The sequence below is a fragment of the Leucoraja erinacea genome, chromosome 6, assembly GCF_028641065.1.
Source record: "Leucoraja erinacea ecotype New England chromosome 6, Leri_hhj_1, whole genome shotgun sequence".
NCBI classification, from domain to species: Eukaryota; Metazoa; Chordata; class Chondrichthyes; order Rajiformes; family Rajidae; genus Leucoraja; species Leucoraja erinaceus.
In genome coordinates, this window is record NC_073382.1 from 44,756,536 (window position 1) to 44,773,099 (window position 16,564).

Here is a 16,564-nt window from a genome sequence, read left to right on the forward strand (position 1 = left end):
TTCCTGGGGTGGAAGATTGCAACCTTCACGTGGTCCACCCTGTCTCGACGAATGCAATCAACCCGACGTGCACAATCAAATAAGATCCAATAGAACAAGTTGTCCTGCAACTTTAGGATGTGCACACCATACGCAAGAAGAAGAAGATTCCTGGTAAGACATATCATTAATTTTTAAAGTACTTAAATGCATGGTTTAACAACTTTTGGGAAAGATTTTCCAGTTGTTGCATTGATCATGCATTGTATATCATTAAAGGTGACTAACATAATTCCGATAGACAGACATGTGTAGGAAGGAACTGCAGATGCTGGTTTGAATTTGAGCAAGAAACAAAATGCTGGAGTAACTCAGCGGGACAGGCCACAACTCTGGATAGGAATGAGTGACGTTTCGGGTCAAGACCTTTCTTCAGACAAATAATGACATCTTTGTTTGTGTAGGTTTGTGGATTCGTAAATCCTGAAATTCATAAAGGTTTTATAAATTTTCCTTAGAATTTATCTGAAATGAAAATCGGGTTGTTACAGTAAAGGGCCTGTCCCACTTACGCGACCTTTTTGGGCACCCGTCATAGGTTCTTGATTAGTAAAGCTATGGGCTAAATGCATGGATCAGAAGCTTACATAAGAATTGCCTAGAGATTGAAAACAAAACACTCAGGTGCTAGAAATTTGAAACAAAAACAGAAAAAGCTAGAAACAATTAGCAAGCATCCAGGGAGAAGGAAATCCAGACAGCATCCAGGGAGAAGGAAATAGAGGCAATGATTCTAAAACTCCACCATGAAAGATCATTAATCTGAAACACCAACACTGCCTCCGTTCCCAAAGCCGTTGGCCAAGCTTCAAAGCATCCTAAGCATTCTCTGCTCTTACACCAGAACTGGCTAGTTTTTGGTACAAAATAGCCTTTTGAATGCCAGCAGAGCTTTGATTCTAAGTGATAAACTACACTTTACTCGATGGGTTACTTCTTCACCAAAATAATATTTCCCAAAAGAAAAATATCTGCTAAAAGAATCAAAGAACCAGGCATTTAACACGTTAAGAAATACCTGAAAACATAGGAAGTGTGAGCTCGGGATACATCCTTGCTAATTCATTTGATAGTTGGGACAATGACACAGAATACAGGTGAGGTAACGGTGCATGTGTTCCAAACAGAATACTGTCCGGTTTCTGCTCAGCTGCTTTTTTAGAATACAGGAATAATTTTGCTTCCAGAATCTGAAAAGAACATATTGAAAAATTAATTAGAATTGTGAACTTCAACTGTATAACAAAGAGTAATAAACACATTATTTCTTCTGATTTCAAGGCATAATAATCATGTTTCTGCTACTTTTCAACCAAAATGTATGGATTTGTGACATTACGATAAAATTCTTGACATTTTAGATATTTCAAACACAGCAGGGCTCTGAAGAACTGCAAACTTTCTTTCAGAAAGACATAAATTGGCGTCAACATTTCTGTCAGATTATAATTTTGATTTGACCTTGTAAATTGTTTGATGGGATCCTTGAGGAACTGAAGACACAGAGTGCTGCAGTAACTCAGCGGGTCAGGCCGCATCTCAAGAGCACATGGGCAGGTTCCATTTCAGGTTGGGACCCATCTTCAGATTGATTGTGAAGGGGGGCGGGTGGGGCGGAAGCAAGGTGGAAGAGAGGAGGGGCAGGTCAAAGACTGGCAGGTAATAAGATGAGGTGAGGGGGGTTTTGATAGGCAGATGATTGGGCAAAGGCCAGAGATGATAAGATGGAAGGAGTGAGACAAAAGGGTTGAAGATTGAAGGATTGCAAATTGTGAAGATAGAGGAAGGTATGTAGGTAGGAGATGAGGGGAGAAATTTAATGGTCAACCCAACTTATCATTGAAAAGATGCCATTAATCTAAATATTTGAAGCCCTGTAGCCTCTATGGTAAAAATACTCAAACTACTATTTGGTAAGGGGTTCCATGAGTTGACCCAGTGATGAAAGGGCAAGATATTTTTTTTTAAATTAAGATGTGTGACTTGGAAGGGAACTAATAGACAGTTTGTCCTTCCTTGTTGTTCTAGAAATTGGAAATTGCAGGATTAGAAAGAGCTGTCATGAATTGTTTCATTACCGTGGGATTTTGGAATGGAATTGATCACTGCAATGAACTGAAAACATCCCCACTTCTCACCTTATTATATGAGGGAAGTCACCGATAATGCAGCTGAAGATTACTAAACCTAGGACACAGCCCCGACAAATTACTCATATTATCTATAGAAAGGAACTGCAGATGCTTGTATCAGAATCAGAATCAGATTTTAATCGCCAAGTATGTTTTGCAACATACGAGGAATTTCACTGGCCAGGTCAGTCATACAATTAAAAGCAACAGATTCAAAAACACATTTTAACATGAGCATCCATCACAGTGACTCCTACACATTCCTCACTGTGATGGAAGGCGAAATAAAGTTTGTCTCTTCCTTTTGTTCTTCCTCTGTCGGGAGCCTCGAGCCCTCCGTTGATGGGACGGTCTTGACTCCCATAGCCGGCGGCATTTGGCCCCTCCGCGTCGAGGTGATCAGCTCCCGCATCGGGGGGTTATCAGCTCCCCCGCGCCGGGCGATCGAACCTCGCGTCAGGGCTGGATGAACCTTCTCCGGCGTTGGAGCTCCCGACTCAGCCTCTCCCAAGACTGCGAGCCCTTGATGGTAAGTCCGCAGGCCGCGGTGGGAGCGATCCCAGGAAAGGGATCCGCTCCGATGTTAAGTCCGCGCCCCGCGGCGGGGCTCACGACAGTCTGAGGCGGCTCCCAGCTCCAGCAATGGCAGGCCGCAGAGCCCGGTGAATGTGATCCAAAAATTGATCACATCTCCGAGAAGGTAAGAACTTGAGAAAAAGTTTCCCCCCCCCCCCCCCCCCCCCCCCCCCCCCCCCCCACATTAAAAAAACCGAAGAACATAAAAACAAACTTTTAACAAACGCTAAAAATAACAAAAAGGTGACAAAAAACTAACAGACTGCCGGCAGGGCTGGCCATCTCCTTGTGTTTGGTATATCCCCAACATGTGAAGAGTTTTCTGCTTGATTCTTATTAACTTTGATCGTCAAATATTGCCATAAGCTCATGATTGTTAAAGTCTCTTTTGTTCATGTTTCAACTGAGGCTAGGGATGGTCAGGGTGTATTTTCCTGATAGATTCCAAACTGAGCTGTAGTGAGCAGTGCAATCGAATGACTATGTCGACACCTCTGTCAGTTTGTGGATAATTGATGCAGTTTATTGAAGCCGCTGAATGTGGGCAATGCTGACTAGACCAGCGTTTATTGTCCATCCTAAATTTCTCCTGAATGGCTTGCTAGGCTATTGCAGGAGGAAACTGAGAGCCAATCACATTGATGGGTCAGGTTAAGGATAAACCAGGCCAGTTTAAAATGTCAAATTTCCTCCCTTGAAGGATATCACATGGGTCAGTAATGGACATCCTCCTTTATTCTGAGCACAATTTTCCACCATGTCAGGTAGATAACTGTGCTGAAGTTAAAAAGATAAGACTCAAAATGCTGGAGGAACTCAGCGGGTCAGGCAGCATCTCTGGAGAAAATGGATAGATGACATTTCGGGTCGTGACCCTTCTTCAGGAGTTACATTGGACTATCTTAGCAGGGGGTGGAGGGATGTGGTACGGTGAAAAGGATCTTCATAAACAATTTTGAAAAAGAGACTGATGGACCAATTGTGTACAAAAAACCCATGATGAAACATTGTGATCTCTGAATGAGTACGGAATATTTTGTTTCAGTAAAAATATTTGAAGCGGTACTACATTTCACACTTTTGTACCTGCAGGAGCTGCATTGAGATTTCATAGATATCTCGGTCTGTATCAGAAGCTTTGAAAAGCACGAGGTTCAGCAGGGTCACTATATCACACGGATAGTTCCTGGGAAGGGAAATGAAAACAATTCACAACCAACTCTACAAATGTTTGGTGAGGGTTACACAGAATCTTAACCATACCAACTTAATACTTAAGCATCAATTTATTTTTGTACCGAGCAACTCTGAGAATTGTCAATTATAAGCTGGATTGTTGGAGGTTGAGGGGAAACTTGATTGGAAAATTATGAGAGGCATAGATAGGATAGACAATCAGACACTTATCTCAGGACAGAAATGTCCAACACTAGAGGGCATAGTTGCAAGGTGAAAGCGAGAAAGTTTAATGGAGATGTGCTGGGAAAGTGATTTTACACAGGGAATAGTGGGGGCCTGGAACACATTGCCCGGGATGGTGATGGTGGAGGCAAATATGATATGGCATTTAAAAAGAGGCTTTTAAATAGGCACACAGAAGTGCAGAGAATAGAGGGATTATGGATCATGTTCAGGCAGATGAGATCAGTTTGACGGCATCATGTTTGGCACATTGTGGGGTGAAGGGTACGTTGCCTGTTCTATAATCGTGCTGAACCTTGCATTGGACAATATCAATTATATGATCTAAGACTAGAACATATTGTGATCATAGCCTTCCCAACCCACTGGAAATTACTAAAAAATATTCTTAATATTACCTTACTTAATATCACATTAATTAATTATTAAAAATGGTGGCACACTAGGAATAACTTTGAGGTTTGAATATATATCATGCACCAGTTAAACATCAGTCCTTATATTTGTTTCTATTAAACTCACTGGAAATAGAAATCAAAATAGACGTTTCAATGGTGCAGTAAGCAAGAGCTGTAAATGCATGGACTTGTGAGTGTACAAAATTATGAGAGGAATAGATTGATTAAATGCCTATAGGGGAGTCAAGAACCAGGTTGCCGGAGGATGTAGTTGAGGCAGTAATATCATAACATTTAAGAGACAATTGGACAGGTACATGGAAAGTGCAGGTTTACAGGGTTATGGGCCAAGCGTGGGTGGGTGGGACTAGTGTGGATGGAGCACTTTGATGGCCATGGGCAAGTTGAGCCAGAGGGCCTGTTTCCACGCTGAATGACTCGAATATCCTCACAAGGACTACTGTAGCGCTGTGACACGTGCTAATATTCAAGCGCAAGCACTACAGTCACTCCTATCTTCTGAATTTGAATCTTCGGAAGGAGCAGTCAAAAGGGTATTGAAGCAGTCTTTGAGGATATAAAGATGGGGTAGTTGGGTTCTTGATAATCAAGAAGGTAAAAGATTACTGGGGAAAAGCAGGAATGTGGCTTACAATCAGATCAGCTATGACCTTATTGAATAGCAGAGCAGGTTTGCGTGCCAAGTAGCTGAATTCTATCCTTAGTTCATATATTTGTAAGTCTACTTGAAGCATGGGTGACTATTATACTCTACTTGTCAACTTGACGGATGAAAATTTATCTGCAGAATATAATTCAGCATTTGAAAATATTTAAGTTATACAAATAGTTGTGAAGATTTGAAAATTATGATGCAGTAGTGAGGAATTACAAACAGGTCTAATAGCATGAGACAATACATGTGCTGAATAAAGCCTTGGAATTACAAAGTGATTACCTGCTTCCACACACAGTAGCAATTGCTTTGAAACACCCTGAAGCCAGCTGGTGAGATCCAGTATAACATCGGTCCACAGACCAATTGAAAAGATTTACTTGGTCCGGATTTAATTCCAGCAATAATATCACAACCTCACATCCAAGCTGGTGCACCTATGAAATAAAACAGAATTTTTATAGAAATACACACTTGTTATAAACAGCTCCTCATTATCTACAGGTTCCATCATTATGCTATCAATGCTAAAAAATGGTTACATCAAATTCCTTGGGACATTTTTTTCACCAGTGAAACTTCCAAGGTTTTAGTTTAGTTTAATTTGTGCCGTGGAACAGTGGCAAGCTTTTGTTGCGTGATAACCACAGTGGAAAGACTATTCATGATAACAATCGAGCCATTACAAAATATTATGAATGATTAAATCCTGTACATTGGAAATTCTTAGAACATAGAACACAGAACAGCGCAGCACACGAACTGGCCCTTCAGGCCACAATATTTGTGCCAAACATGATGCCAAGTTAAACTGATCTCATCTGCCATACATCATCCATATCCCTCTATTCCTTGCACTTACATGAGCCCATCTAAAAGCTTCTTAAATGCCATTATCGTATCTGCCTCCATCACTACCCCTGGCAATGCCTTCCAGGCCCCCACCACTGTAGAAAACCTGTGCCACACATCTCCATTAAACTTTCCACCACTCACCTTTTAGCTATGCCCCCTAGCATTAGATATTTCCACTCTGGGGGAAAAGGTTCTGACAGCCTACCCTCTTATTTTTACTTATGTAATTTACTTATCTATTTCTACCAAGTCTCAACTCAATCTCTGACATTCAAAAGAAAATAACCTAAGTTTATCCAACCTTTCCTTGTAGCTGAAACCCTATAATCCAGGCAGCATTCTGGTAAACCTACTCTGCGCCTTTTTCAAAGCCTCCTCATCCTTCCTGGAATGGAGTGACCAAAACTGCACGCAATATTCCAATGTAGTTTAACCAAACATATATAGAGCTGCATTTCGAGGGATATTTCCAGACTTATCTGTACTAACAAATAAATAATGCTTACATGTCTTGAATATGAAGATATAAAATGATGGAAAGATCCAGAGGTTTGGAATTCTATTTTTTGTTAAGTAAATGTACAAGGTTTACTTGATATTTATAGCTAAAAACTAGATTGCACAACATGGCAGTTTGATGTGTTATTTAATCTGAATTTTGCAAATGTGTAAAAAACTGGGGATTTTCTGGATAGATGAGAGTCCTGCACAGATACTATGGCACCCAACGGCATATAATACATTGGAACAAGGAACTGCAGACGCTAGTTTACAAAAAAAAGACACAACATATTGGAGTAACTCAGTGGGTCAGGCAGTATCCCTGGAGAACATGAGAACAAGAGAACTTCTTCAGAATAGGCATACCTTGAGGAGATTTCACAGTGGAGCAGTCAAAATGTAGAAACAAAGAACTGAAGATAACTGGATACGAGTTATGTGCAGGTGGATAAGTGATGGTCTTGGCATCATGTTCAGCACAGACATTGTGGGCCGAAGGGCCTGTTCCTGTGATGTACTGTTCTATGGCTCAGATAAATTACACCCCAATTCCAGCAACCAAACTTTACTGTTTAACAACCCCTCCCTGACCCTTACTTGATCTGCAGTGTTCATAATTTTCTTACCCGTAGATCATGGCATGCCAAAATATTATCCAACCATTTGTAGAGGTAACCATCTGGAGAGAGACCTACATTATCGAACACCGGGCCACAGCACAGCACAGCTGACATTGCCTAAAAGGAGGGGGAAAAAAAAGAATGATCATCTTAATTTCTGACAAATCCAACACGATATAGCTACAGTTTAGGTTTTTATTCAGATAGGAGGCAAATGCAATAGTGGCATTTAGGAGACTTTTGGATAGGCACATAGATAAGCAGGAAATGGAGTGATATTGATTACGTGCCGGCAGATAAAATTTGGCCTTGGCATCATGTTTGGCACAGACATTGTGGCCCAAAGGGCCTGGTTGGTCCACTGTTCTATATTCTATCAATAGAGTTTAGTTTAGAGATACAGTATGGAAACAGGCCCTTTGGCCAACAAAGTTATTTCATTCACATGATTGTGTAATTTCAGCAAAAACTGACAGAATCCAAGGGGAACTGATGTACTTAATTAGATTTCGCATGGAAGGCCTCAGGAAACATATATTGGAAAATGTATAGTTCATATATCACTGAAATGTAGAACATGCAGTGGAGAATAGTGGAGTTTATCATCATTGGAATGCTACAGGAACATGAGGGGCAACCTTTCCACACAGGTATGTGGAACGAGCTGCCTAAGGAGATAGTTGAGGCAGATATTATAACAACATTTAAAAGACATTTGGTCATGTGCATGGATAGGAAAGGTTTAAAGGAGTATGGGCCAAACGTGGGCAGGTGGGACTGGTTTGTAGGAGGGAACTGCAGATGCTGGTTTATACTGAGGTAGACATAAAGGGCTAGAGTAAATCAGCAGGTCAGACGGCATCTCTGGGTAAAGGAATAGGTGACGTTCAGTATGGAACCCTTCTTCAGACTGAAAATAGGGGGGGCGGGGGGAACTAGAGGTAGGAAAATGCCAGAACAAATCAGGGCCGGCAACATGACCAAGGAAGGGTGCAGCCAACACTAGATGGGACTAGCGTTAGTCGGCATGGGCTGTTTGACTCCAACAGCTTAAGGAGTTAAATTACGAGCATCTTGGGCTCTTGTCTTGACGCATTGCAATAGCCGAGGGGCTTGAGCAAAGGACCTCAATGGTCCAAATCCCCCAAGGCAGAAGGTACACAGGCCAAACGGGGCACTTCAACAATCTTTCTCCAGTAATTAATCAAATAGCTTGTGTACCTTCTGCCTGGATTTGAGCAAAAAGGCAAGGGAAGTTAATCCTAATGGAAAATAACATACAGTATGCAGCATCTGCTCAGACAGCATGTGCATTTTGCATGCAGTTATCACTACTCACAGTAAATTCAGGTTGCACACATCAGCAGATGGTGCAAGATCGTTACAACCTGCACTATCTAAGAATAAAGTGCTGGATTAACTCAGCAGGTCAGGCAGCATCTATGCGGAACGTGGACAGGTGACAATTCGGGTCGGGACCCTTCTTTAGTCTCTGGGCTTGGGCTTCTTCAGCTTCCAATGTACAGGATCCTACATTTTGATGTGCATGCACTGCCCACCCCGTTTGGGAAAGCAGTAGGGTCCCGACCCGAAACGTCAACCATTCTTTTTCCCCAGAGATGCTGCCGTGACCTGCTGAGTTATGCCAGCACATTGCGTCAAACCCATTTGGGATGCAGCTTGTCACTGATCCAGCCGACCTGAACAAAAGTAACAGTACAATTCTTCCCTTCCTGCATAAAATACCAATTAATTGCTCACCCCTACCATGTTGCCTTGGTCCTTAAATAGGTCTTTGCCACGACAAGTACTCCCTGATTCCCTCTACTCACCTAGTATACTGTCTGTTCTTTTATCTCCTCTCCCAACAATGTGCTGTCTTGTTATCTGATCACCATCCATCCCGACGGTGATATCCGGCTCCCTATCCCCTCATCCAAGTGCTGTCTTGCTCCCCAACTCACCTCTCCACCTGAAATACCGCCACCCACACAAATACCCTCCACGTCACTACCACACATACTGCCCTGTTCTGAACCTCCTCTTCCCTGCTCATTCTTGGTAAAAGTGGATCAAGCAACACGTTTCTGCCTCTGAATCATAGTTTTAGTCCATCCATATTGTTCAATAGTAACACATAATGAAGAACAAAAAGGGACTGGCGGACGGGCCAAGAGAACAAAGAGCGACCCGGTGGAAGGGCGGCCGAGAACAAAGAGGGGTCTGGCCAGGGACCGCCGAGAACAGAGGAACCCGCCAGGGGGGCACGAAGAATGAAGAGGGACCAGGGGGGGGGGGGGGGGCTCAGAGAACAAAGGAAACCCTTCCCAAGCCGCCGGGAACAAAGAGGGACCTGGCAGGCCGCCTGTGGCCACACGCGGCGGCAGGCCTGGTTTGCCCTCTGCGAGAAGTTAAGACTTAAGTACGAACTCTTGAAACTCTGTTAGCGCCAGAAACGTGCGACTCTTTATGTACTGCCTCGGTGAAGTCTGCTGTATGATTTTACTGAATTGTATGCAAAAAGAAAGAATTTTAACATGTGACAATAAAGTATCATTGAATCATTGAGAACTTGAGGGGAATTTAAATTAAACCAAAGACCAATCAAGGGTAAACATACCTTTAATGCACAATACTGGTATCTTGTGATTTGGTGGTTTCGGTCACTGTAACGATCCAGAGGAGTAAACATGACACTAAATGGCCCTGCCCACTGGCTGAACAAGATGAAGAGATGGTGGCGCAAACTCTGTTGTGGAAATAGGAATCTGCGGTGATGTACTACAGAGAGAAAATAAGATTTAACCTTTACTGAGATGAGAAGCCAAATGAAAGAATAGTAGGTGTAGCCTAAAGCACAGGTTATTTTTTTACCATGCTTTAGATAATAAACAAATTCTTTCAAAATGCAGCATTCCTGCGTTAGAATATAATGCTTTTGAGATTAAACTTGTTTAATGATATTGCAATACCCCTTGCACTGCAATTTTATACAGCAATTAAAATATTTTTTTGGCGACATGAAGACTGAGGTGAATGCTTTTTAACATTACAAATGATTATTTGAATTTGGGTTATAATCTATTTTGAATAATCACCATTATTAAACTGCAAAAGGAATATTAATAATCAAGATAGAGATACAAGGAACTACAGACGCTGGTTTAAAAGAAAAGATACAAAGTGCTGGAGTAACTCAGCAGGTCAGACAGCATCTCTGGAGAACATGCATAGGTGACATTTTGGGTCGGGACATTAGGTCGGAAGTCTGAAGATACGTTGCGATCCGCAACATCATCTATCCATGTTCTCCAGAGATGCTGCCTGATCTGCTGAGTTACTCTAGCACTTTGTGTATTTTCTTACCTATAGTCAATGTATGGAAAACATTTAAATACGTTATGTTATTAAAATACATCAACACCTAGAGAACTGCCATTGTAAACTGAAACTGTAATTCCATTTCCAGGCTATGTTTTCCTTAATTCTCTATATTATTTGTCCAATTTGTTCTCACAGAATATAATGCTTTCTATTGTCAGTTTGTTCTTCATTGCCATTAAAATGGATAAAGTGTGCCTTTTACTGAGAAAATTCACATATTAATCCAAAGGGTGGGATCTAATCCAAAAATAGCAGGCTAGAGCAGCAATATCATTAGATACAAATCCCACTTATTGAATAATTTAACAAAGAACCAATTTTAAAAATATTTCTTATATGGGATTTCATGAGATAGTAATGGCTCAGCACCATGATTAAACTTTTGAAAATAAAGAGAAAGAGCGTTTTAAAATTTACTAAAAAATCTGGGTATATTTCACGTTTGGGAAATGTAGGTCTATTGGCACGAAGATAGACACAAAAAAGCTGGAGTAAATCAGCGGGACAGGCAGCATCTCTGGAGAGAAGGAATGGATGACATTTCAGGTTGAGACCCATCTTCAGACTGGTTAGGGATAAGGGAAACGAGAGATATAGACAGTGATGAGGACAGATAAATAAATAAAAGATATGCAAAAAAGTAAATTTGATAAAGGAAACAGGCCGTTGTTAATGGCACTCTATGTGAAGGTACAATGTGAAGGATTACTCCATTAAGTTTAAACAGAATTTGTCAAGTCAAATAACTTACACTCTGGGCAATAATCTGAGGAGACACAATGAAAACTACTGGCCACGAGAATCATGCTCTTATTTGATTGACTATAATTCAAAAATATATTCAATTATTTGATCAGCACATACAATTATACTAAAGTGAAACTGGACAAGCTGATGAGAAGAATCACCGAAGATAGACACAAAGTGCTAGACTAACTCAGCAGGTCAGGCAACATCTCTGGTGAAAAGGATGGGTGATGTTGCAGACTCGAAAGCTGAGTTACTCCAGAACTTTGAGTTTATCTTTCAGTTTATACATTTATCATGTGGTATGTGTTGCAGTTTAATGAATATGAAATGTGGACAATGGACAAATCACTTCCAAAAGTTCAATACTTGAGCAAAAAAAAAATACATGACAAATTTAATGTATTTATCTACTTTTTTCCCTTTTACTGCTCTCCTAAAAGAACAGAATGTATTAACATTACATATCATAATTCCAGCATTATCATACATCGGGGATCAAAGTTAGTTTTATTTTCTCATTTCAATAACATGTTTATTTGTATAAATTTTAATGGCTAGTAATAATAGAATTGAACTTGGCAATTTTGTATCCAATTAGCCAGCTTGGTCTGAACAACCCTCTAAACTTCTAAAGTAATAACATTTATCCTGTTGTGTAGTTAGTGAAATCTATTAGACCTTCTTATGATAAATATATGAAAAAGAGAGGGTATGTGATAAATTTTATTTGTGGAAAATTCTTTCAGAATGAAACTTGCTACATGCGGACCAAGAAATTAACAGCAACCCCCTGTACAAAAATAGAAATGGAACAGCTCAGAATGGCTTTACCTGGAACACACTGTATCAAATTGGCAACCATTGCACTAAAGTGGGCTCGGATGTCTTTTAGAATTTCAACATCTTTGTCATTTTCTGCCTCTAACAGCATTCTGGTTAAATCAACATATTCTAAGAACAGGGCTCCCAGTGCCAAAGTGTCCCGTTCCAAAGCTCCGTTGGTGCTATCAAAGAAAGAAAAGCTATTTATTCAAAGTCGCCAAGAATCAAAAGCCATTTATTTACAGCAATTATTTCAACACAAAGGTAAGTCATAGTCCATTGTTAAAATGGTTAAAGATTAATATGTATGTTATTAGAAGAAGAACATGCTAAAATATTCAATATGCAAGGGTGAGTCCTTTTGTATCACTTTTCACATCTCTCATGGAGTTATGGATGGGAGATATCTTTTCACATACTGCATCTGACAGCTATGGTATGAGATGGTCACAATCACCTTGTGGCAAGCACCACATTAGGGCAGCATATTGGTGCAGCTGGTTGAGCTGCTGTCTCACAGCGTCAGAAAGCCGGGTTTGATCCTGACCACGGGTACTGTCGGTATGGAGTTTCTTCCTGAGACCATGTGGGTCTCCACCGGGTGCTCCGGTTTCATCCCACATCCCACCAAAGCCGTGCGGGTTTGTGGGTTAATTCTCCCTCTGTTAAAAAAACTTGCTCCGATTGTGTAGGGAGTGGATGAGAAAGTGGGATAACATTGAACTAGTGTGAATATGTGATTGGTGGTTGGCGTGGACTTGGCGGACTGAAGGGACTTTAAATCTAACCTAAACTAAACTAAAAGCCAAAGAGAAAGTGTAGTAGATACCCCGACATCAGTGACATGCTCTTGGATGGTTTTGAAAATCTGTACCCGGAATTTAGTAATAATCTTTCAAAACTCCTTAGATTCTGGAGTAGTTCCAGAGGATTGGCGGGTAGCAAACGTAACCCCACTTTTTAAGAAGGGAGGGAGAGAGAAAACGGGGAATTACAGACCAGTTAGCCTAACATCGATAGTGGGGAAACTGCTAGAGTCAGTTATTAAAGATGGGATAGCAGCACATTTAGAAAGTGGTGAAATCATTGGACAAAGTCAGCATGGATTTACGAAAGGTAAATCATGTCTGACGAATCTTATAGAATTTTTCGAGGATGTAACTAGTAGCGTGGATAGGGGAGAACCAGTGGATGTGGTGTATCTGGACTTCCAGAAGGCTTTCGACAAGGTCCCACATAAGAGATTAGTATACAAACTTAAAGCACATGGCATTGGGGGTTCAGTATTGATGTGGATAGAGAACTGGCTGGCAAACAGGAAGCAAAGAGTAGGAGTAAACGGGTCCTTTTCACAATGGCAGGCAGTGACTAGTGGGGTACCGCAAGGCTCAGTACTGGGACCCCAGCTATTTACAATATATATTAATGATCTGGATGAGGGAATTGAAGGCAATATCTCCAAGTTTGCGGATGACACTAAGCTGGGGGGCAGTGTTAGGTGTGAGGAGGATGCTAGGAGACTGCAAGGTGACTTGGATAGGCTGGGTGAGTGGGCAAATGTTTGGCAGATGCAGTTTAATGTGGATAAATGTGAGGTTATCCATTTTGGTGGCAAATCCGGTAAAGCAGATTATTATCTAAACGGTGGCCGATTGGGAAAGGGGGAGATGCAGCGAGACCTGGGTGTCATGGTACACCAGTCATTGAAGGTAGGCATGCAGGTGCAGCAGGCAGTAAAGAAAGCGAATGGCATGTTGGCTTTCATAGCAAGAGGATTTGAGTATAGGAGCAGGGAGGTTCTACTGCAGTTGTATAGGGTCTTGGTGAGACCACACCTGGAGTATTGCGTGCAGTTTTGGTCTCCAAATCTGAGGAAGGACATTATTGCCATAGAGGGAGTGCAGAGAAGGTTCACCAGACTGATTCCTGGGATGTCAGGACTGTCTTATGAAGAAAGACTGGATAGACTTGGTTTATACTCTCTAGAGTTTAGGAGATTGAGAGGGGATCTTATAGAAACTTACAAAATTCTTAAGGGGTTGGACAGGCTAGATGCAGGAAGATTGTTTCCGATGTTGGGGAAGTCCAGGACAAGGGGTCACAGCTTAAGGATAAGGGGGAAATCCTTTAAAACCGTGATGAGGAGAACCTTTTTCACACAGAGAGTGGTGAATCTCTGGAACTCTCTGCCACAGAGGGTAGTTGAGGCCAGTTCATTGGCTATATTTAAGAGGGAGTTAGATGTGGCCCTTGTGGCCAAGGGGATCAGAGGGTATGGAGAAAAGGCAGGTACGGGATACTGAGTTGGATGATCAGCCATGATCGTATTAAATGGCGGTGCAGGCTCGAAGGGCCGAATGGCCTACTCCTGCACCTAATTTCTATGTTTCTATGTTTCTAATTTGTGTCTTTCCCAAGGTCATCATGCATCATTACATTGTTGGTGAAAATGCAAAAGCTCATGGATTAAACCTTCACCTACATTTAGTCAATTATCTCGTAAATTGGCACCTTTGCGGTATGAACAGACTTGAAAACACTTAATAACAGCTTCTCACATGCAGAAAATATTAGCAATTGAATATTATCATGTACTTTAAAAAAATAGCAGTGCTAAAATTGCAAAAGCAATAATATACTCCATGCAGAGTAGGTTTAGGATTATTGCCATGTGAACTGGGGTACAGTGAAAAGCTTTGTTCTGCATGCCATCCAAACAGATTGCACATACCATGCATAGATACAATCAAGTCAAACTCAAGTACAATAGATAAGGCAAAGGGGAAGATAAAGACAGATAGAAAATAGATTTTAAGAAATAGAGTGAGTGTATCATATTATAGTCAATCCTTCTCTGGGAAGAGCACATGAAGAGTTGCCATGCTCCAGTGCTATCTTACATCACATTTCTCCAAGTATAAAATCAATGCTAAATTGTGTATCATACAAAGGAAAATAATATTAATCTTTTCTTATACGGTAAACTTACTTGTCACTTATGACACCAGCATCAGCAAGAAGTTCAAATATTCTTAGAAGCTGCAATCGTAATAGGTCTCGTCGTTCACGCCTCTTTTTGTTCTGAAGTAGAAATATAAAAATAATGTCCATTCAGATCGAAAGGTATAACATGATCTAATTACATACACAGAAAATAACATTGGCCGCGGGCCAGTGGACGACATCGTCGGGAGCTCGCAGGTCACAGGCTGGTGCCTGTTTTCCGGAGCACCTGCGGCAACAGCTGTGTCCGCTGGACTGGAGGGAGGCAGCTTCGACCACCCTGGGCCGCGGAGCTTGAACCGGCCCGTTCACGGAGCTCGGTTGAGCCGCGGGACTGACTACCATCGCCCGGTGGGGTAAAAACATATCGCCTCAGCGCAGAGGGAGAATAAGGAGGGAAGAGACAGTAACTTTAAGACTTTTGCCTCCATCACAGTGAGGAGGTGCCTGGTAAACTCACTGTGGTGGATGTTAATTGTGTTTATTGTGTGTTTTGTTGTTTATTATTATATGTATGGCTGCAGGCAACGACATTTCGTTCAGACCGAAAGGTCTGAATGACAAATAAAGGATCTAATCTAATCTAATCTAACATTAAATAAAGATCTAACAATACTGTCATTAAATAGTTTAGTTTAGTTTAACATAGTTTATTATTGTCACCTGTACCGAGGTGCAGTGAAAAGCTGTTGTTTGTGTGCTATCCAGTCAAAGAAAAGACTATACATGAATACAATCAAGCCATTCATAGTGTACGGGTAAAGGGTACAACATTTCATGCAAGATATAGTCTGGATTAAAGATAGTACAAAGATTAACGCAAACAAAAGCCTTTGAATATCCTCTGAACAACTAACACCACTTTAAGTAGCCTGTGAAGGAATGGAGAAAAAATGCTGAGATCATTGCAGAATTTAGACTGCGGTGCATTTCATTAGGATAATGTTTTTTTTTAATTTAAAAGTGTCAACAACAAGAGTGGTTGCAAAAGGGCTGGGAAGGAGAAGGGAACGGTTATTCGGTTTAGGGTCAGCGTAAAATTTGAGATTGATTTTAGTAATGCAGTCAATGGAAAAGTACCAGAAGCTGAAATTCTAATTTTTACAGTATGTCATTAAAATCTAAAGAACATACCTCTGGTCGGCGTTCAAGAGCTTCCTTCATTAATGGATGTAACTCTTCGACCAACTCTCTGAATCAAGAAAAAGGAAAAATGTAGCTGGTTAGATTCAACAAGATATATAAGCATTTAAATTATTGTAATGGAAAGATAGAAAGTGCTGAAGTAATTCAGTGGGTCAGGCAGCATTTCTGAAGACCATGGATAGGTGGTGTTTTGTTACTTTATTATTAATGATATTAACAATAATAATTCAGGGACAGTTT

The 16,564-nt window shown here is 41.0% G+C and overlaps 1 protein-coding gene across 5 annotated transcripts in view; it reads right to left on the reverse strand.

Annotated features, from left to right (window-relative positions):
* The window catches only part of LOC129698033 (protein furry homolog), a 190,382-nt gene that overhangs the window by 70,292 nt on the left and 103,526 nt on the right, over positions 1 to 16,564 (reverse strand). For all 5 annotated transcript variants that reach the window (XR_008723609.1, XM_055636862.1, XM_055636861.1 and 2 more), the window contains exons 24-31: positions 16,313 to 16,370; positions 15,165 to 15,256; positions 12,185 to 12,357; positions 9,840 to 10,000; positions 7,226 to 7,336; positions 5,526 to 5,680; positions 3,834 to 3,933; positions 1,058 to 1,229 (exon numbers count right to left, since the gene is read on the reverse strand). Coding sequence is in view for 4 of the 5 variants with exons in the window: in XM_055636862.1 (XP_055492837.1) it covers positions 1,058 to 1,229; positions 3,834 to 3,933; positions 5,526 to 5,680; positions 7,226 to 7,336; positions 9,840 to 10,000; positions 12,185 to 12,357; positions 15,165 to 15,256; positions 16,313 to 16,370 (1,022 nt within the window). In the remaining variant the exon portion in view is untranslated. The remainder of the gene's footprint in view (positions 1 to 1,057; positions 1,230 to 3,833; positions 3,934 to 5,525; positions 5,681 to 7,225; positions 7,337 to 9,839; positions 10,001 to 12,184; positions 12,358 to 15,164; positions 15,257 to 16,312; positions 16,371 to 16,564) is intronic.